Below are 17,252 nucleotides of genomic sequence, written 5' to 3' on the forward strand. Positions count from 1 at the left end.
AGCACTGAATCCCTCACAACTTAAAGTTAAAATCCCCACGATAAACTTTAACAGCTGGACAACCTCAAAGAAGCTTACCATTCCTATAGTATGCTAACGTTATCCATGTATTGAGAAATTGAGGATGCGACAAGCACAGAATTCAGAACTCTTGAAGAAAGTTTATTTTCTCACTGCACAATGGACCGAATCACTCAACAACAAAACTGTGTTCGCTAATGTCAATATTTGTCACATAAATTGTAACGGCAGTGAACCTTAATCCGACACTTTTACGTAAACGCACGATTGAATATCTATAAAAGTACAAAAATAAAATAATTTGAGAGTATATGATACCGACCAGTCTAAACAGATGATAACTGATGTTGTCAGTAAATTTTGCAAATTTTGTCATACTTGGGGAGCAATCGAATCCTTCATAACAAGTTACAAGAAATCGACTGAAAATCACCCCAATACTCAATTCACACAATCATTCAACACTGAGTAATTGTTACATTATAATACAACATAAACAATATAAACACTGAAAATGGATATAGCAGCAATCTTCTCTGTCAAAACATGTTGTACTTCTCATACACTAGGAATGTAACGTTACACTTCTTACACAAATAAATATATTCAACTTTCAAATGAGGTAACAAAAACAAAAATGCCTCAAATATCCAGAAACGCAGCAGCAATTTGTCAATAAAGACATTTCACAAACAACATTTGAGAATGCACAAAACAATATACTTAGTATTCATTAATTTACCAGCACCACTAATCATACTGTGGAAAAACAACTGTGTAAGGACGGCAGCAATATGAAGCACTTGAGAAATTGACAAACTGTACTATTATTACAGCAACAATACTGTTTGTAAATCATATAATGTTACATGTATACCTGACAATCAACACATTTGAAAAATGTATTTTATAGATTCCCATAACTGTACATAGACGTTTGCATATGTTTACGTTGCATCTCATGTAAGACCGAATCCTTTACAGTTCTCTATAGCAGTGAGAAGTCTGTTCTTCAGTTTGTCTTCATCCTTGTAGGAAGGCAGGAGGAGGGTGTTGAAACATGTCATGGCTGTGGGAAGTCTGGGGGGGAAGGAGATACACAGATTAGTGTAAGCTCACCAGGCAACTTTAGAATGACATAAGCTGGTAAGAACTTGTACTACAGTTACAATCTTAAATATCTGTTGGAGATTGGTACTTGAACAAAGTATGTACAAGCTTGAAGTAAAGTTCTATTCTAAAACCTAGCAACATAGAGGAACTTTAGAGAATTGATTATATTTCTTCCCCCTTCTACTCATAGCAGGATTCCCTCTTCTTACAGCATCCAAAAGTATTTCTTGCAGAAGATCGTTTACCTTTCTGAATCTGGTCCATGTCTCTGGACAGTGATCCTTAGGGTGGCCAGGCCTTTCAGTGGGACCTACAGTACATGGATAAAGAAATTAAGTCTTCAACTACTAGTAGTACATCTACATGTAACACATGTGGGTTCCTTGTAGGCTGAGAGCCTGTGTGTACACTTGAATTTACGTATTCACAGTCAGTGTGGCAACTACACATTTCAGAGACTGGCAAATTAACATATTCTACACATTCCTCTTGGATTTAAAAAATGCCTCTAAAAAATCTACATGATAACCTACTTATTTTGATTACTAAATAAAATGTATTGTCAAAAAGTGATCAAGTCTTACCCTGTCACTCCCAGTGATGAACATAAGCAGCATCTTCTTGTGTTTGTGTGACAGTGACCGCACCACTGACCACAAGGCTTGGATAGTCTTATGTTCCCTGTGGTCAAAATAATTCCCCCATTAGTGTGGTAGATAAGCAAATGACAAGAGGGTTGAAAAAGATGCTGCAACTTTTGAGTGAAAAACATAAAACATTACTAAAAGAGGAAAGGGATTTTGAAAATATTTAATTCTTACTTTGAGTAGCCATCCTCATAGACTGCAGATGCTTCCAGTCCATCAAAATCCTGCAAGAAAAAAAAAAGAAATTAGAAAGCTTTGTAGCAAACTTAAATCCTTTGCAAGACTGGTGTGTTTCAATGGATATCAAAGGGGATTGAATCTTTCTCTAGGAATGGTCCTTTTAATGGCCTATTGTACATATTGGCATATCAACCAGTGTTCTAAACACATGTATGCCTATCAGTTGTCGTACCAGTTCAGTACTGCCACAGATGAGCAGCTCAATCTCCTCTGCTCTGAACAGTGTCAGCACTCTGCCTCCACACACCATGTGGAACCCTCGGGAGAAGGCCTGAAGAACAACAACACCAAGATGTACAAGTAATCAATGTACACAAACATTGTCACAACACTTAGGGCAATCTGCCCAAAGTTTCCCTGTTTTGAGAATGAATTTTGCATATGGGTACAGGGTAGTTGAACACCTATGGAAGCACCAATGAATACAAAGCAAAATATATGTACCAACCTCAAACTGCCTCTCCACACTGTCCACAAGCAGGAAGTTGACATACCTGCGCACAAATTCTCCTCGGTTCTATAGTTGAAAAGGAAGAACACAAGGATAGACATAGCTGCAAGGCACAGTAGAATAGTAAAATAAACCTTAACACCAAGACTTACATGTACATTTGTACTCTACAATACAAATTCAAACATGTCTTTTCTAAATTAATACTGTATAACATACGCACCTTGTTGTTGACAGGCATCTCAGATCCATTCTCTATCAGATCAACTGTCTTCAAGTGGCCAAATGACTCGTATGAAACCTGTTAGGAACAATAACAATGATACAGTATATAAACACCTATCATCAAGAATCAATAAGCATGTCAAAGAATAATGGCACTAAAATACAAATTGTCCAAACCTAGTGATGGACAGGTGTGGTTGTCTCCGCATCCCTCGTTGTCAGGCAGACAGAATACTTCAGGTGATTGAGCCTGTCCACCCCCGTGTAGACTCTAGTTGGTATCGCCCAAAGTTGAAGGGTCACCCTCCCTGCGCATGCGCACCAGTCTAAAGTTTTTCAGCTCCACCTGGCCGAAGCCCTCTCGGGATGGGTCGTGCCGGAACTCGTGGAGAACTGCACCAGTCAGGGAGGGTGTCTGCCTGACAACGAGGGATGCGGAGACAACTACACCTGTCCATCACTAGGTTTGGACAATTTGTATTTGTCTACCGCATTCCCTCTTATGTCAGGCAGACAGAATACTTCAGGTGAGATTTGTAGCTGCTGAGGCCAGGACGTTTCTTCCGAATGAAGCTGACCCCACCGGTCTGTTGTAGAATTTCTTAAAAGTAGAAGCTGTAGACCAATTAGCTGCTGCTAGAATGTCCTTGGTTGATACGCCTTGTCGTGCCGCAGCAGAAACAGACGCCCCTCTAGTTGAGTGTCCGGTGAACCTTGAGGTGTCAATCCCGGCCTCTTGTAACACAGTTTTTAGCCATCTAGCGATGGTAGACGTAGATACCGCCTGGTGTGGCTCCACAAGAGCCCTAAACAGAATACTGTCGCACAAACGAAAACTTCTAGTTCTTGATACATACGCTTTCAGGTATGTTACCGGGCAGATTCTTCTGTCCTGCGGGAAGCTTGGAATCACAATGTCGTGTGTGACTTTGCCCGGCCGTGAAGTCTTGGAGAGACTGTTAACAGTAAAACAAACTCCGTCGGAGATTCTTTTCTTGAATCTCAGATCCAGCAACGAAAGAGACTGCTCTCTTCCCGCAGAAGTAAGAGCAAACAACATAATAAGTTTTAAGGTTAACAAACGAAGTGATAAAGAACTTGCTGGAGACCAACTCCTTAGCAACTTTAAAACTTTACCGACGCTCCAGGTAAAGCTATACTTGGGTAGTGCTGGACGTAGTTCAAACACTCCTTTCATGAAACGCCTCACCAACGGATGTGATCCTAGAGGCTGCCCTTCCAAGGGAAGATGTGTGGTAGATATAGCTGATCTGTACACATTGATAGTTCTGTATTGGAAACCCTTGTCGTACAAGGATAACAGAAAGTCTAGCACCTTATTCAGAGGTGCAGAAACGGGATGGATGTGCCGTTGATCACACCAGCCACTCCACTTGTCCCAGGCCGAAGCATACAGCTTCTGTGTTCCTGCTCTCCATGACGCCAAGAGGATTTTGCTAACCTCTGGCGAAATGCCATACATGTCGTGCTGACTCCGCAGACATGCCAAGCGGCTAGTTGCATTTTTGTGCCCTCTGGGTGAGGCATCCCTGACTCTGGCTGTGTCAGGAGACTGTTGTGGCGAGGTAGTAACACTGGTTCTTCTACCAGCATCTCCAGCAGGACTGGGTACCAGACTGCTGTGTCCCAGATCGGAGCTACGAGAAGCAGGTGAGCTCTGTCTTCTCGCGCTTTCCTTAGAGTTGGTGCGACTAGCATGAACGGGGGAAAAGCGTATGGCAGATCCCACCTGTTCCAGTTCATTGTGAACGCATCTGTCCCGATTGCCTCTGGCTCTGGATGCCAAGACACATACTGAGGTAGCTGGTAGTTTGTTCGGGACGCGAACAGATCCACCCCCTTCATGAGTCGTGGAAATGTCGCTTGCAAGCCCAGGAACGTGTAACGATCCAGGGTCCATTCCGTGGCCAGAGAAAAATGCCGGGAATTGTAATCCGCTCGGACATTCTCCTTTCCTGGTACATGTTCTGCTGTAATGTACAAGTCTCTGTTCACGCACCACTCCCATAGATCGAGAGCTATGTCCAGCAATCTCTGAGATCTCGTCCCTCCGAGACGATTCAGATATGCGACTACCGTCACATTGTCCGTGAGGACCTTCACATGCTTGCTGACTAGCTCCTTGCAGAACGCTCGAACCGTCAGTGACGCTGCACGCAGTTCTAGGATGTTTATGTGTGCCTGTCCTTCCTCGACAGACCACCGGCCTCCTGTATGTACGCCGTTGCTGTACCCACCCCAGCCGGCAGTAGAGGCATCCGTCTCCACCACAATGTCTGCTGCGGGTGAGAGGATTGGACGACTGTTGTGTCTGGGTAGGTGATCTGTCCACCATCTTAAGTCTGCTCTTGCTGATTCTGTCAGTGGTACGAGCTGTTCCCAGTGACCTCTTGTCACACGCAGAACTGTGATGAGCAGACGCTGCAAACTTCTGAAGTGCAGCGGCGCCAGCCATACGGACGTGGTTGTGGCTTGTAGCCTGCCAATCACGCTTGCTAACTCTCTTGCCGACATCCCTCTGTCTGCAGTCAGTACGTCTTGTGCTAACTGCTGTAGCTCTAGAACTTTGCTCTCGGGGAGAAAGTAACCATCTGTGTTGTGTCGATGCCGGAACCGAGGAAGGTTATGCGTTGTGATGGCTCTAGAACAGACTTCTCGAGGTTGGGGACGAATCCCAGCCTTGACAGGAGCTCTATGGCTGCCCAAAGAGCTTCTCGGCATGCTTCTCTGGAGCGGCCGATCACCAAGATGTCGTCCAAGTACACCACTAGACGAAACTCCCGTCTTCGCAGGATAGCCACAGGAACTTTCAACACTTCGTGAAGACCCTCGGGGCGGTCGCCACGCCGAAGGGCAGGCACTGGAACTGGTAAAACCGGCCCTGCCACTGAAAGGTGAGGAACCGGCGACTGTCCGCATCTACCGGGATGGTAAAGTATGCGTCCTTGAGATCCAACTTTGCCATAAAATCTCCTGGTCGAACCAGGTTCTTGATAACTCCCAGAGTTTCCATCTTGAATTTCTGAACATTTAAGAACTTGTTTAATGGTTTCAGGTTGATAACAGGACGAAGACCTCCTGTCTTTTTTGGCACTGTAAACAAAGTTGAAACAAACTGATTGTGCTGATACTGAACTTCCTTTATTGCCCCTTTGGCAAGTAGAGTCTCTACCTCTCCGCTCAGAACTTCTATCTGAGCTGGACTTCTTGCTCGACAAGATGGCAGATGTCGTTGCACCGGAGGCGTTCTCGCAAATCCCAACCTGTACCCCCTGACGCACTGAAGAACCCAAGGATCGGAAGTCAACTGCCTCCACTCCTGCATGAAGTGGGCTAGCCTGCCTCCGTGAAGTAGCTGAGTAGTGTTGGGTACATGTTGAAATTCGGTCAAACGCCGGCGTGCTTCTCCCTCTGAAGCCGTGTCTGTTACTTGGACTGCTTCTGCTTCCCGTCCCCCGACTTAGACTGAAAGGACTGGTTGCGGTTGTAGAACTGTCGGGTTTGTGAACCCCTGTAACTGTACTGGCCATAATTGGCCCGTGGCATGTAGCGGGAGTTTCTGTAGCTGTAGCTGAACCCTCCGCCAGTTGCTCTGCCGCCGCCGCGACGAGCACCACGCCTCGGCACTGAAGACTTCCCCTGGTCGTCCTGGCTGAGCATGCCAACCAGCACTTTCGTCTCTGACGACAAGTCCTTAGCCTTTGACCCCATGTCAGGCGGGAACAGGAACTTTGGGTCTTCAGATGCTGCCTTGAAAAGGTCTCTAAACTTCTTCTGGGATGACTCTGCTACGAACGTGCGTCGGGTGAACGCCAACTGAGAATGTAGCGACCCCAGCAACACAAGTGCTGAACCAGCACAGTCACTCATCTCTAGCTGCAACTCTTCAAAGTTCTCACTATTACAACGCTGAATCATCTGCCACAGATTCATCAAAGGTGTACCAATATGCACCAAGTTCGAATGTATGTTCTTTAGAGCCTTATCATGAGAAATGATCTGCTCACCCTGCTTCTTGTCATTGTCGACGACAGCCCTGGCTATGTTGTCGTTGAAACTCGGTGCAACCATCGTGGATGGAGCGTTGTCGGGCATGCTGAACTTCTGCTGCCACGCCTCTAAGTCTGTACCCCGGCGCTGCTGGTCATGCTTGAAGTACTTTTCTACTTCAGAAAAGACAACATCGTCGGCTACCCATGAGTGCATGGTGTCCTTGTTCGTCGGGTCGAACGGCTTCCACACCGAGTCGCTAGCGCCAGAGTCGCCGCCGACGCTCTCTCCTTCCGCCCCGTCGTGAGACGGGGAGCGCTGCTTGCCACTGCGGGCGCTAGCGCTATCTTCCTTCCGGCGCTTCTCAGGAACTGCCGTCTCTGGACGAGCGCTGCGTCGTTTCCTCGGTGAAGATTGCTCAAATTGAGCTAACATCAGCTCCTGGAACGCCTCTAGCCTCTGAGACATGGACGCAAAACTCTGCTCCAAGGCAGAGATGCGGACGTTTGTTGGCGAAAACTCCGTTTCGCTATCATGCGTCTTCTTGCTTCCGTCGCCGCCACCACTGCTTATGTCTCCGTCAGACGGCAAGTTGCCGTCTTGCTGCACCGTGGGCGGCTGCTTCTGCTCGCCGTCGCCTTCCTGCTGGCTTCCGTCAGCGCTGAGAACCGGCATAGCCGGAGAAGACGACTTCTGACGACTGTCATGGCGGTCGTTTTCACGCACATGGTGCGCCGACCCGCCCGGGCTTGTCCCGCCTTCCTCGCGCTCCCTGCCGCTGGAACGCCGCCGGGAACCGCCACGTTCGCGCTTGGAACTCTCCTCGGTCGCCCTAGGACCCGAAGGCGCCCTCGAACGATGTCTATCGCGTTGCTTTTCACGCCTAGACCCCATGATACCAACGCAAAACACGAAGGTGTTTACAGGTTGCTCAAAAAAATTAGACTGGTGCGCATGCGCAGGGAGGGTGACCCTTCAACTTTGGGCGATACCAACTAGAGTCTACACGGGGGTGGACAGGCTCAATCACCTGAAGTATTCTGTCTGCCTGACATAAGAGGGAATGCGGTAGACAATATGCATTTTACATGTATAAACATGTAGGACCCTCTGTGGTGGACCTAAACCAGACAATCACGTTGCCACCAAATCCTATCTGACCTGGAAAGTGTAGCACAAGTCCATCTCCACATCCCCCTCATACTCCATCAGTTCCTGTAGCCCACTGGCCAGGGTCGGCTGGATGTCCTGCAGGTCAGCCAACTCCAGGGTCTCCCCTTGGAGTTTCTTGTACACAGTCATGGGGAAATGCACATCCAGGATCACGCCATTGTAGATGGCTAACCCCAGGATGATACCCACCAGCTCGAACTCTCCATCTGATTCCGGTGACTCCCCTTTAAGAAAAACATGTTGAGTTTAAAATCTCAGTCTAAAGCTTCAGAGAGTTCTGTATCTACGTATTTCTGAGATGATAAATTAGCCCTTTGGTATAACACACCAGCTTTGTGGTAAACAAAAGTGGTTGCAATTATGTGACATCTACATGTAATAGCAAGGTGCAGCACCAAACACCACAAAACTCAATGGTAAGTGACCCCAGACAATATCTCACTGCATCATTCTTTCACTTGGGCTCATCAGTATGAAAGAAGAGGATGACAGTGTGAGAAAAGAACAGTTTTTGAAGACATCAATAATTATTATTACATGTGCTTTCTAAACCCTGAGACTTGAGAGACAGTCACAGATGATGCTCACCATTGATCCACAGACTCCTGCTCTCCTCCAGGTACACAAACATGCCATAGTTGGGGTCAAACACAGACTCTGTGATCATCTGGAAAAACTCCTTCTGCAGACCTCCCATGTCCAGGCCCTGTTAGGACAATAAATGGTGATGAACCACTTATCATAAAAGATACTATAACAGGACTTTCCCTGGTACATCTTTATGTTATGACATTACAGTCTTTCCTTCTTATCATGAACAATACTATGTACTTGTTTATGAAAAGAAGGAAAGACTATTAATATATATTTACCGGTACATAAAGGTTCAATGTACAATGTACCAGGGAAAGTCCTGTAGCTTCTATGAACAAGTACATGTATGATGAACAGTGGAACACAACTGGACATCTACATGTATAGGGTGAAAGACCCATGGGGGTCTACCTAGCCTACTTTAACCCAGTCAATGTATTTTAGATTAATTTTCTGTATATAACGTTATTGTCTCTGTTACATGTAGGTGTATTCATGTCTATGGGCTCTGCCTGACTTAAACAATTATAGAATAAATAAAATAAAATAAATTAGTTACTGACCTGCTCCCCACCACCGATGTACTTGATCTTGAGCGGTTTCTTGAGCTGGTCCTTCTTGAGCTGCACCTCGGCAAGGGTGTCCTGGATCAGCTGGTCCCTGCGGATCTCCAGCACCAGGAAGGGACAGGTGGCCGCCTGGACGCCATCCTCCAGGGACGCTTCTCTGAGGGATAGGGGGGATTTCTATTAAAAATGTGAAGGTAAAGGTAGTCCCATAGCCTGACTGAGGCCGTAGGGGCAGTGGGCTGTTAATCCAGCATGTCTAGGGCACAGTATTTGGAAGATGGAGTCAGTAACAATGTTGAAACAAAGTTTCAGTAACAAAGCTGTCTCAGTTAAGTTTGTCTCCAGTGTGCCAAATATGGCAGGACAGAGGAATACGTCAAACATCACAGACAGCAGCATGATATACATTGTACTATACTGATTTCTAGTTTAGAATTTTTCAGATGATCCAACAAAAAGTACTCACTTGTTCAGCTGGTTGAGGTATCTCTGAGCTTGATTCACCCTCTGAAATGAATTTTAAAAATGTTTAATGTTGTCCTGTATACATAAAAAAGGTGGATAATAATGAAAAAGAGAAATTTTAATAATATATACATACTGAATAATATACATACTGCCTGGTGTAGGATGGCATTCTGATACTCTTTCCTCATCTGTACCACAGCATCAAAGTGTAGGATTCGGACCTTCAACTGAAACAACATTTCAGAACATTTTAAATAAAAACCTAACACGTATCTTATCAGTAAGTATCTATTATTACAAAAAATTGTAAAAATGAAGAAGGATTAGGAAATTGGTTCATGATGTTACTATTTCACAAAAGAAAGGGGCTGTTTTTTGTCTTGTGTATGTGCCACAGACATGAGACCTACCGATGGGTCTAACAGGTAAGGAAAGTCCAACATGGAGTTCTGATCAGAAGCTGTCCAGTTCCCGTACTCATGCTTGTAGTCCATTTTCCTACAAATCAATAAACAAGGCGTAATTATTTTCATCATACAAAAAAGGATCACAACAAGGATACAAGTCGTCATTCACCCAACAGAAAGAATTAAAAGACACAAAGTGGAATTATCCAACTGATGCAAGTAAAAGCTGTGAGTGTCACCTGGCCAGTACTGGGCAGTAGAAGTCAGACAGAGGAAGGATGGCCTTCCCCCTGGAGCTGTGAGCACGGCTGTTGGCGAGGTGAAACACCGACAACGTCCTGGCAACATCCAACATCTGGTCCCTAGCCCTGGAGTAACCAACAGTCAAATTATGAAGCTATAATCCCCACATTCAAATTGTTTCTGGAGTATGTCGGAACGTTTTTGCGTTAAAAAACACACAGCTGACTGAAGAATCAGTTATAACTGGGTAAAATGTCTGATGTTTAAAAACCCACCCCTTGTCTGGATGTAGAGACTGCACCAGATGAGCCTGGAACAGCTGTAGGAAGGTTCTGAAGTTGGCCTTGTCGTACTTCATGAGTGCCCGGGCCAGCTGTGAGCGGGACGTGTGGGGGAGGGAGGCCACTACCTGGCACAGCTTGTGCAGCAAGGCTGGCCTGGTCTCCATGAGGGGGTTTTCCATCAGAATGATCAGCTGGAAACAGATGTGTGAACCTATAGAACTGCCAGTGTACAATCGTCCTTCGTCCTTTAGTCATAAATTTTGGTTGAAGTAATTTCATAACATTTTATTTTGATGCTGCCTCAGTTAGTTTTGTCTCCAGCGTGCCAAGTATGGCAGGACAGATGATTACGTCAAACATCACAGACAGCAGTATTAACTGAGTACTGACTTCTATGATTGTAAAAAAACTTGACAACAAATTAAATCCTTAACTTGTCAACACCTACACATACCTGAGCAATATCATTGGGTTGTACATTTGTGCCTCGTAATGAAGATAGAAGGATCTCTACTGCATTGGCCATGGCAGTCTTGAAGGTTTCCTAAAAGAGAACAACACATGTTTCTCCTTTTTTAAGAACACTATTTCATGTACAAGTGTAGTTCTCATTACATACCAATTGTGAATGTCAAGCAACTTAAAACCTTTACAAACAACTTCTAAGTTTCACCGCCGAACTGTAAGCATCAAATGTGAGGTACAATGTACTGAGAAAGTCTAACCTGTGGTTGCAGGTTGCATAGCAGGTAGTAGGCTTTCCTGAGGGACTCCAGGTCAATGTTCACACCCCGGTCAGACTCATTGTGCTACAAATAAAAATAAACAAAGAGTTGTGCTCTTGCTTTACCAAGATGAAGTAAAGTCAAACAGCCACATTGAAAGATGTTGTTACATAAGAATGCTGTCTCAGTTAAGTTTGTCTCCAGTGTGCCAAAGATGGCCGGACAGATGATTACGTCAAACATCATAGACAGCAGCCGTAACAAAGTGCAGACTTTATCATTCATAGACATGAAAAATTCTGTAATACATGTACCTTTGACAAAGGGGAAAGTCACATGTTTTAATTTTAGCCGAACTAAGTTTACTTGAAACTTTTACTAGTACTAATACTAGAATATTTGACCAGAATGAAAGCACTTTGCTCACCTTGAAGCTATCATTGAGAGCCTGAGATGAGGTGAAGACAGTTCTGATGGTGTTGAGGAGGAAGGATGGATCACCTAGCTCCCTGTACTTATCCACTGTGTCCTGAGAAGATATAGCGTTAAGTACATGTAAGGCCACACCAATTTAATTTGTTGGTTCTCGGATTTTTTCAGAAAAAATATGAAGCGACAGGGCGAAAAAAATAAAAAATAAAAACAGGTCTAGGCATCCTATTATAGGCTTAAATGCTACGAAATGAGCCATGAAGTCAACACAAAAGGCTGGGTTAAAATTTAAACATTGAATTTTGAACTTTTAATCAAACCACTGCAATGATAGATGGGAAAACTGTAACAACTAGGAAGAAAAGGACTATCCTCAACTGTTGGGGGCAAAACATGAGCATTTTTCAGTTGATTCAGAACCAGAATCATATTTTTTTTTTTTTTGCAAATCAGAAAAAAACGAAGAGGCGAATCCGAGAACCAACAAATTAAATTGGTGTGGCCTAAGAGAGGAAAATGTAAAACTTTGCTGGGATATTTTAACACCATCATGGGTTCATACAGCAAAGTTGAAGGTGAAAATCATCATTGAGATTAGTCATCTCTCAGTGCCATATGCGTAATAAGTCACAAGATGATGCTGAGGTCTTGACACAACCATAAGCCCATCTTCAGACTTAAACTAATGAAGAAAAATGTCAAACATGTGTGAGATAATCGCACAGACAGTCGGCACTCTCTGACTGGCTGTCGGCACGTCCCACCTGTACCTTGTTCTATGTGGACACAATATCAGTTGGTAAAGGCTTCAAACCAACTCTGTTTTAATGCCCACAATATGATATGTACATTACAGTACACAGTATTGATAGTATACCATCAAAAAAGAAGCAAACATTATTCATAACATCTGAGTTTCAGAAATGAGTCTTTACTACTATTACATCCCTGTAACAAATTAGGAGTTGTTTTCTTCAGCAAAGAAAGAGAGTTATTGTATCACTGGTTACATTTGGGTCAGCAAAAAATACTGGCCAAAAGTCTGAACTTCTCAAATACTTCATTTCACAAAATGTAGTATACAACAAAACTAGAAGAAGCTATAACAAGACTTTAAAGATCTAAAAACAGCCATGACTGATTGACAGTAGTGGGTGATGCTGATGAAAACTTTGGTAAAACTATCAAAAACACACATTTTTTAACTAAGTCAAGTGTTGTTTCCCACCTGAAGCATGGGCAGTGTGAGGTGTGTGAGTGAGAACTCCCTGATGTCATCTGATGACATCTCCAGCATACACTCCCTCTCAAACTCCTCCAGCTCAGGGGACTGGTCACTAAGGCACTCTGCTGAGGACAGCAGGCGGGATGGGCTGGTGGTCAGACTGGACAGCGAGTTCAGACCCTCCTCCTGAGGGACACTCTGGCCAAACGTCAGGCTGCCTGGTCTGCTGCCATTACTAAAGGGGAGGGCGGAAATATTAGGATTATTGGCTGTAAATTAAAGTGTAATACACAATGTTGTTTATGAATAATATGATGTTAAGCAGACATTTGTAATGTATGCAAGGAGTATTATGAAATTGTCAGTCAAGCTCCTAGGCATAATATTCCAAAAGCTGTAAAATAGTAACGAATATTGACAATGACAATATTGAAGTAATCTTTATCACTCATACAATGAGAGGTTGTTTTTTTTGCATGTCTGCTGTCTCAGTTAAGTTTGTCTCCAGTTTACCAAATATGGCAGGACAGATGATTACGTCAAACATCATAGACAGCAGCCATAACAAAGTGCAAACTTTAGATTTCCAATAAATTACATTTGTAATTTCATTTTCTAATGAGTGTAAAACCTTTTGTAGTTAAAACTTAAGCACAAGACTGGGACACTGTTTCAAACCTACCTGTGAATGGACAGTGCTCTGGGTGAACCACCCAGAATATTCTCCATACTCCCACTCAGCTCTCGGCTGCTTCCTGTCAGTCCATTCTTTTCCAGAGTAAGCTTGTTCAACACACAGTCAGTGCTGGCCCTCCGGCCACTCCACCCATCATAGGTCGTAAAGGAACCCCTCCTTAAAACCTCTTGTCTGAGATTCGAATGCACCGGTCTCGAATCTGCCACTGAGTTCAGTGAGGTAGCAGCTTTTAACATGAGGTTGGAATGCGATGCTATGTTCAGTGTTTTAGAGCTGGAGGACAGCAGCCTTGGTTTGGAAGGCTTGGTTGGTGGACTTGTCTCTTCTGGCGCCTCTTTGAAGAGTCCACAGAAAGGACTGCATGAAAACATGGTGTGCAGGAATGGCTTTGGTCTCCCTTTTTCTACCTGAAAAATCTGTAAGCAAAAAGTGTGTTGGAAGTATTAGATTCTTTCCATATCAAATTGCATAACCCATAAGTTCAGATTAAAAATATAACCATAATTACAGACAAGGATATTCTTATTCCATTAATCATAAAAATCAACAGTAGAATACATACATCTGATGGTAGTGGTCTGTCCAGAAACTTCTTCAGAGCACACAGATATGGCCTGTAGGGTAAAAACAACTTGTAAGATTTTGTTCCTAGGCCTGGGTGCCATCTGTTTTGCAAAACAAATGAAACTGGTGTCTTAGTGTAAATATAAAACAGAGAACACAAAAAGTAACAGAATTACCTTTGTCTTGTGGCAAGCTCTATGCTGATTATTGCTAACATGTCTTTGGGTACAACAATGTGCCCTGGAGGAACAAAGTACATGTATTAAATGTAAAAATGAAATAAATTTTAATTTTTTATTCATGTACAGTAGTTATAACAAACAAAATTTTTCATTACAAATGTAGCTATACAGATCATGGTATATAAAAAGAACAATGATAAAACAACAGCAAAACAATAGGTATGGGATATTTATCGTACAGTAAACTGTAATAAATTTACAAGATTTTAATATTATCTTGTATCAATGTACATGTATGTACTATTTACCTGGGCAAGAGTGGCAAAACTTGTTCCTGCATTTCTTGTTCCCACAACCTTCTGTAAGCTGGTAGAAATACCTCTTCACCAACTGTTCAAAATAAAGCTACAACAAAAACAGAGGAACATTAAAATTAGAAGCTCTGAGTTGAACATTGATTAATCACATGGTAATAACTCATCTGTGACCTGTATTGTGAACCATTGTTTGCTTGGAAATGTCACTTTGTAAATAAACCCTACAATACAATATGCAACGTACAACAGCACTTTGATTTATTATCTCATGCCTAATAACATGGACAAAAGCTTGTTGCCTAGCTACTACTACGTGTCTTTGTGCAGATAAAACTACTGTACATGTAGTACAGATGACTGAGAGTTACAATATTAATATGCTAGTAGTTTGGTGCTTACTTTAGTAGCTGCCTCTGCGGTGTGGGGTGTCTCGTAACTCCTGAGAGGGGCGGCCTCTTGTACAGACAGGTTACTGTCTGACACCGCTGCCAAGTTACTGGAGCTTAGTGTTCTGTGGAATAAGGTAGCAAGATGTACATCATTATAAATTATTTGTCTAACTTATGATGCTGACAAAAAATGTTCAAAACATTTTTCAGGCATCAGTGATCACTGATAAAACATGCATTATCTTGAACTTGTTAGTGTACTCTAAAGTTACATTGTAGGAGGACAAGAAAGGTACTGGTGATACTTACTGTGAGTCATATGGAAAAATACAGGGTTTTCTTGCAAAGAAGGAGAAGTGTTGCAGTAAATTATACAAGAATAGTTTTATTTTCCACACTATCAAGAATGTCTAACATGTCTCCTGTACTATCTCAGTCAAATTGTTTCCCCACAATGCCATGTGGCAGGTAGGATGATTACGTCAACCATCATGGACAGACAGAGGAGTTTGTAATCACTTTCAGGAAGACCCTCACCCTACTTTCAACTATCACTAGTACTACTATTAGATCATTTTTCTGCACAGACTGTTATGCTGCATCTGATAAGTCTTAAAGAGAAGTTCCTGATCACATTTAACTTGCGGAACTGTACTTACTTGGTCTTAAGATTTGACAGCTGTACCAGGCTACTGGACTTCTCTCTGCTGAAGACAAAAAGGTCAAATTAATGTTAATGATGCAAGTACATGTAGCATGGTACACTGAACTGTAGTCTTTTACAAAGTTACCTGTAACAGTTACATGTAGAATACTGGCTTAAATGCTCAGGTGCAGATCTATTCTAAACAAAGATCCCAAGCTATCAGCAGCATCCACATCTTCAAAAGGTTTTGTTGGTGCCAGTGTTAAGTTGTCTCAGCTGTTTGTGTCCTCATATTTCCCACAAAATGGAAAATGAGATGATTACGTCAACCATCATTGACAACAACAAATTTCATTCAAGGTTAGCTAATGTTATCATAAAAACCTATATCATATAGCATCATGTACAGCTATGGGTGTAGCTCGCAAGTTGTAGAGTCTGTTTATTACCTGTCCAGGTTAAGTCTGGCCAGAGAACCTCCTCCCAAGTTCTTTTGTAGTCTGGGCTGGCTGATGGGCCTGGGTGGGAAAGAAAGAACAATAATGTTACATGTACAAACCTCAAAACACCATACAACTGCATACAGCTGAGGAAGGCTTCTTCACCTGTACTGTAGTGAGCGGGTCTAGTCGCCTGCAACAGTCAACTTGCTCTCAGTGGTTGTCCAAATAGATCTAGAACAGGTTTATTAGCTTCTACAATAATTTTCCAAATTTTACTGTATTTACAGTCTAAATATGCACAGCTTCCAAACAGGACAATAACCTGCATACATGCAAATTGATATATCATAATCTAGTTGAACAAATTATCTCAACTGTACAAAACATGTACCTTGGTAGTTTGGCCCTTGCCAGCTCACTGGTAGGCAGAGAACCTCTCTTCTCATACTGTCTCCTGGCTGTGGGGAGGGGAGGTTTCCCCGGCACGGCAAAATGGGCTTCATCTACAAGGGAATATACTTGGATATGGAACAAACTGGTTGTGTGAAACTTCTCATACGAATATAATTTATTAACGGGCCCGTTACCTTTGGCTTTGCAAAGGACGTAACATATGTATAGTCCTGGCTTTGGAAAATGAACATTTAAACACCTTACAGACTGTACTAATATTTACGGTCAAAGGATATTTGTAAAAGTTGGAGCTACGGATACTACTATAATTTACTACTAGTATCTAGTGCCCCCCTCCCACAGGTCATTTTGGCAAAACGTGCATGGACCACATGGAAGCAAATGAATTTGCGCTGCGGGCATGCCATACCTCGCCCGATGTCCTTTTTCTGGACGTCCATCAGGGACACTGTTCCTCAGGACTCCCCTACAACTGGCTAGGTTACGGTGGAGGATGTATGGAAGCAAATTAACGACCACATCTTCGTCTCTTGCCGCCTCTCTTTGTGGGCGCCAGTTTCATATCAGTTTTAACGCTATGCACCGCAACAACACGAACTGTGTCATAAGTTGTTTCATAGCATGACACTTTCAATAATCAAACCTTACAGACATATTTGTAAAATACACGTTTTATAAATACCTGTGTTCATTTTTGGTCATCTTAATGTTAGCCATGTGTAGATACTATGCTTATTTTCTGGTGAATTTTGTTTAGATGTACTTGGCTGCG

At 43.1% G+C, this 17,252-nt stretch overlaps 1 protein-coding gene across 2 annotated transcripts; it reads right to left on the reverse strand.

The window, feature by feature from the left end:
* Window positions 1-141: 141 nt before the first annotated feature.
* Window positions 142-17,049, reverse strand: LOC109481223 (ubiquitin-protein ligase E3A-like). Of its 2 annotated transcripts, none has more exons than XM_019783763.1 (28): window positions 16,890-17,049; window positions 16,458-16,569; window positions 16,073-16,141; window positions 15,637-15,681; window positions 14,988-15,099; window positions 14,580-14,676; window positions 14,266-14,329; window positions 14,088-14,139; window positions 13,511-13,941; window positions 12,832-13,063; window positions 11,599-11,700; window positions 11,172-11,255; window positions 10,901-10,990; window positions 10,438-10,637; window positions 10,159-10,287; window positions 9,923-10,010; window positions 9,662-9,739; window positions 9,511-9,551; window positions 9,039-9,201; window positions 8,470-8,587; window positions 7,870-8,105; window positions 2,696-2,773; window positions 2,470-2,538; window positions 2,194-2,292; window positions 1,956-2,005; window positions 1,719-1,815; window positions 1,380-1,444; window positions 142-1,101 (listed from the first exon to the last, which is right to left on the reverse strand). In XM_019783763.1, the coding sequence occupies exons 1-28, from the start codon at window positions 16,918-16,920 to the stop codon at window positions 981-983; spliced, it is 3,153 nt and encodes a 1,050-aa protein (XP_019639322.1). In that variant the 5' UTR covers window positions 16,921-17,049; the 3' UTR covers window positions 142-980. The 2 variants fall into 2 exon arrangements, with proteins under 2 accessions (XP_019639322.1, XP_019639321.1); XM_019783762.1 differs by having other exon boundaries at window positions 15,637-15,684.
* Window positions 17,050-17,252: the final 203 nt, after the last annotated feature.

The sequence above is a fragment of the Branchiostoma belcheri genome, unplaced genomic scaffold (assembly GCF_001625305.1).
Source record: "Branchiostoma belcheri isolate BF01 breed outbred unplaced genomic scaffold, Haploidv18h27 scaffold54, whole genome shotgun sequence".
NCBI classification, from domain to species: domain Eukaryota; kingdom Metazoa; phylum Chordata; class Leptocardii; order Amphioxiformes; family Branchiostomatidae; genus Branchiostoma; species Branchiostoma belcheri.

Bases quoted from the DNA above. Each gene is read 5' to 3' on its own strand.
- LOC109481223 (XM_019783762.1), bottom strand. From the start codon at position 16,920: ATGGACGTCCAGAAAAAGGACATCGGGCGAG. The intron at 10,288-10,437 runs GTGGGTTTTTAA...TGGTTACTCCAG, and splicing joins TCTCTACATCCAGACAAGGG to GGCTAGGGACCAGATGTTGG. The intron at 9,740-9,922 runs GTAGGTCTCATG...ATGTTGTTTCAG, and splicing joins CTTACCTGTTAGACCCATCG to TTGAAGGTCCGAATCCTACA.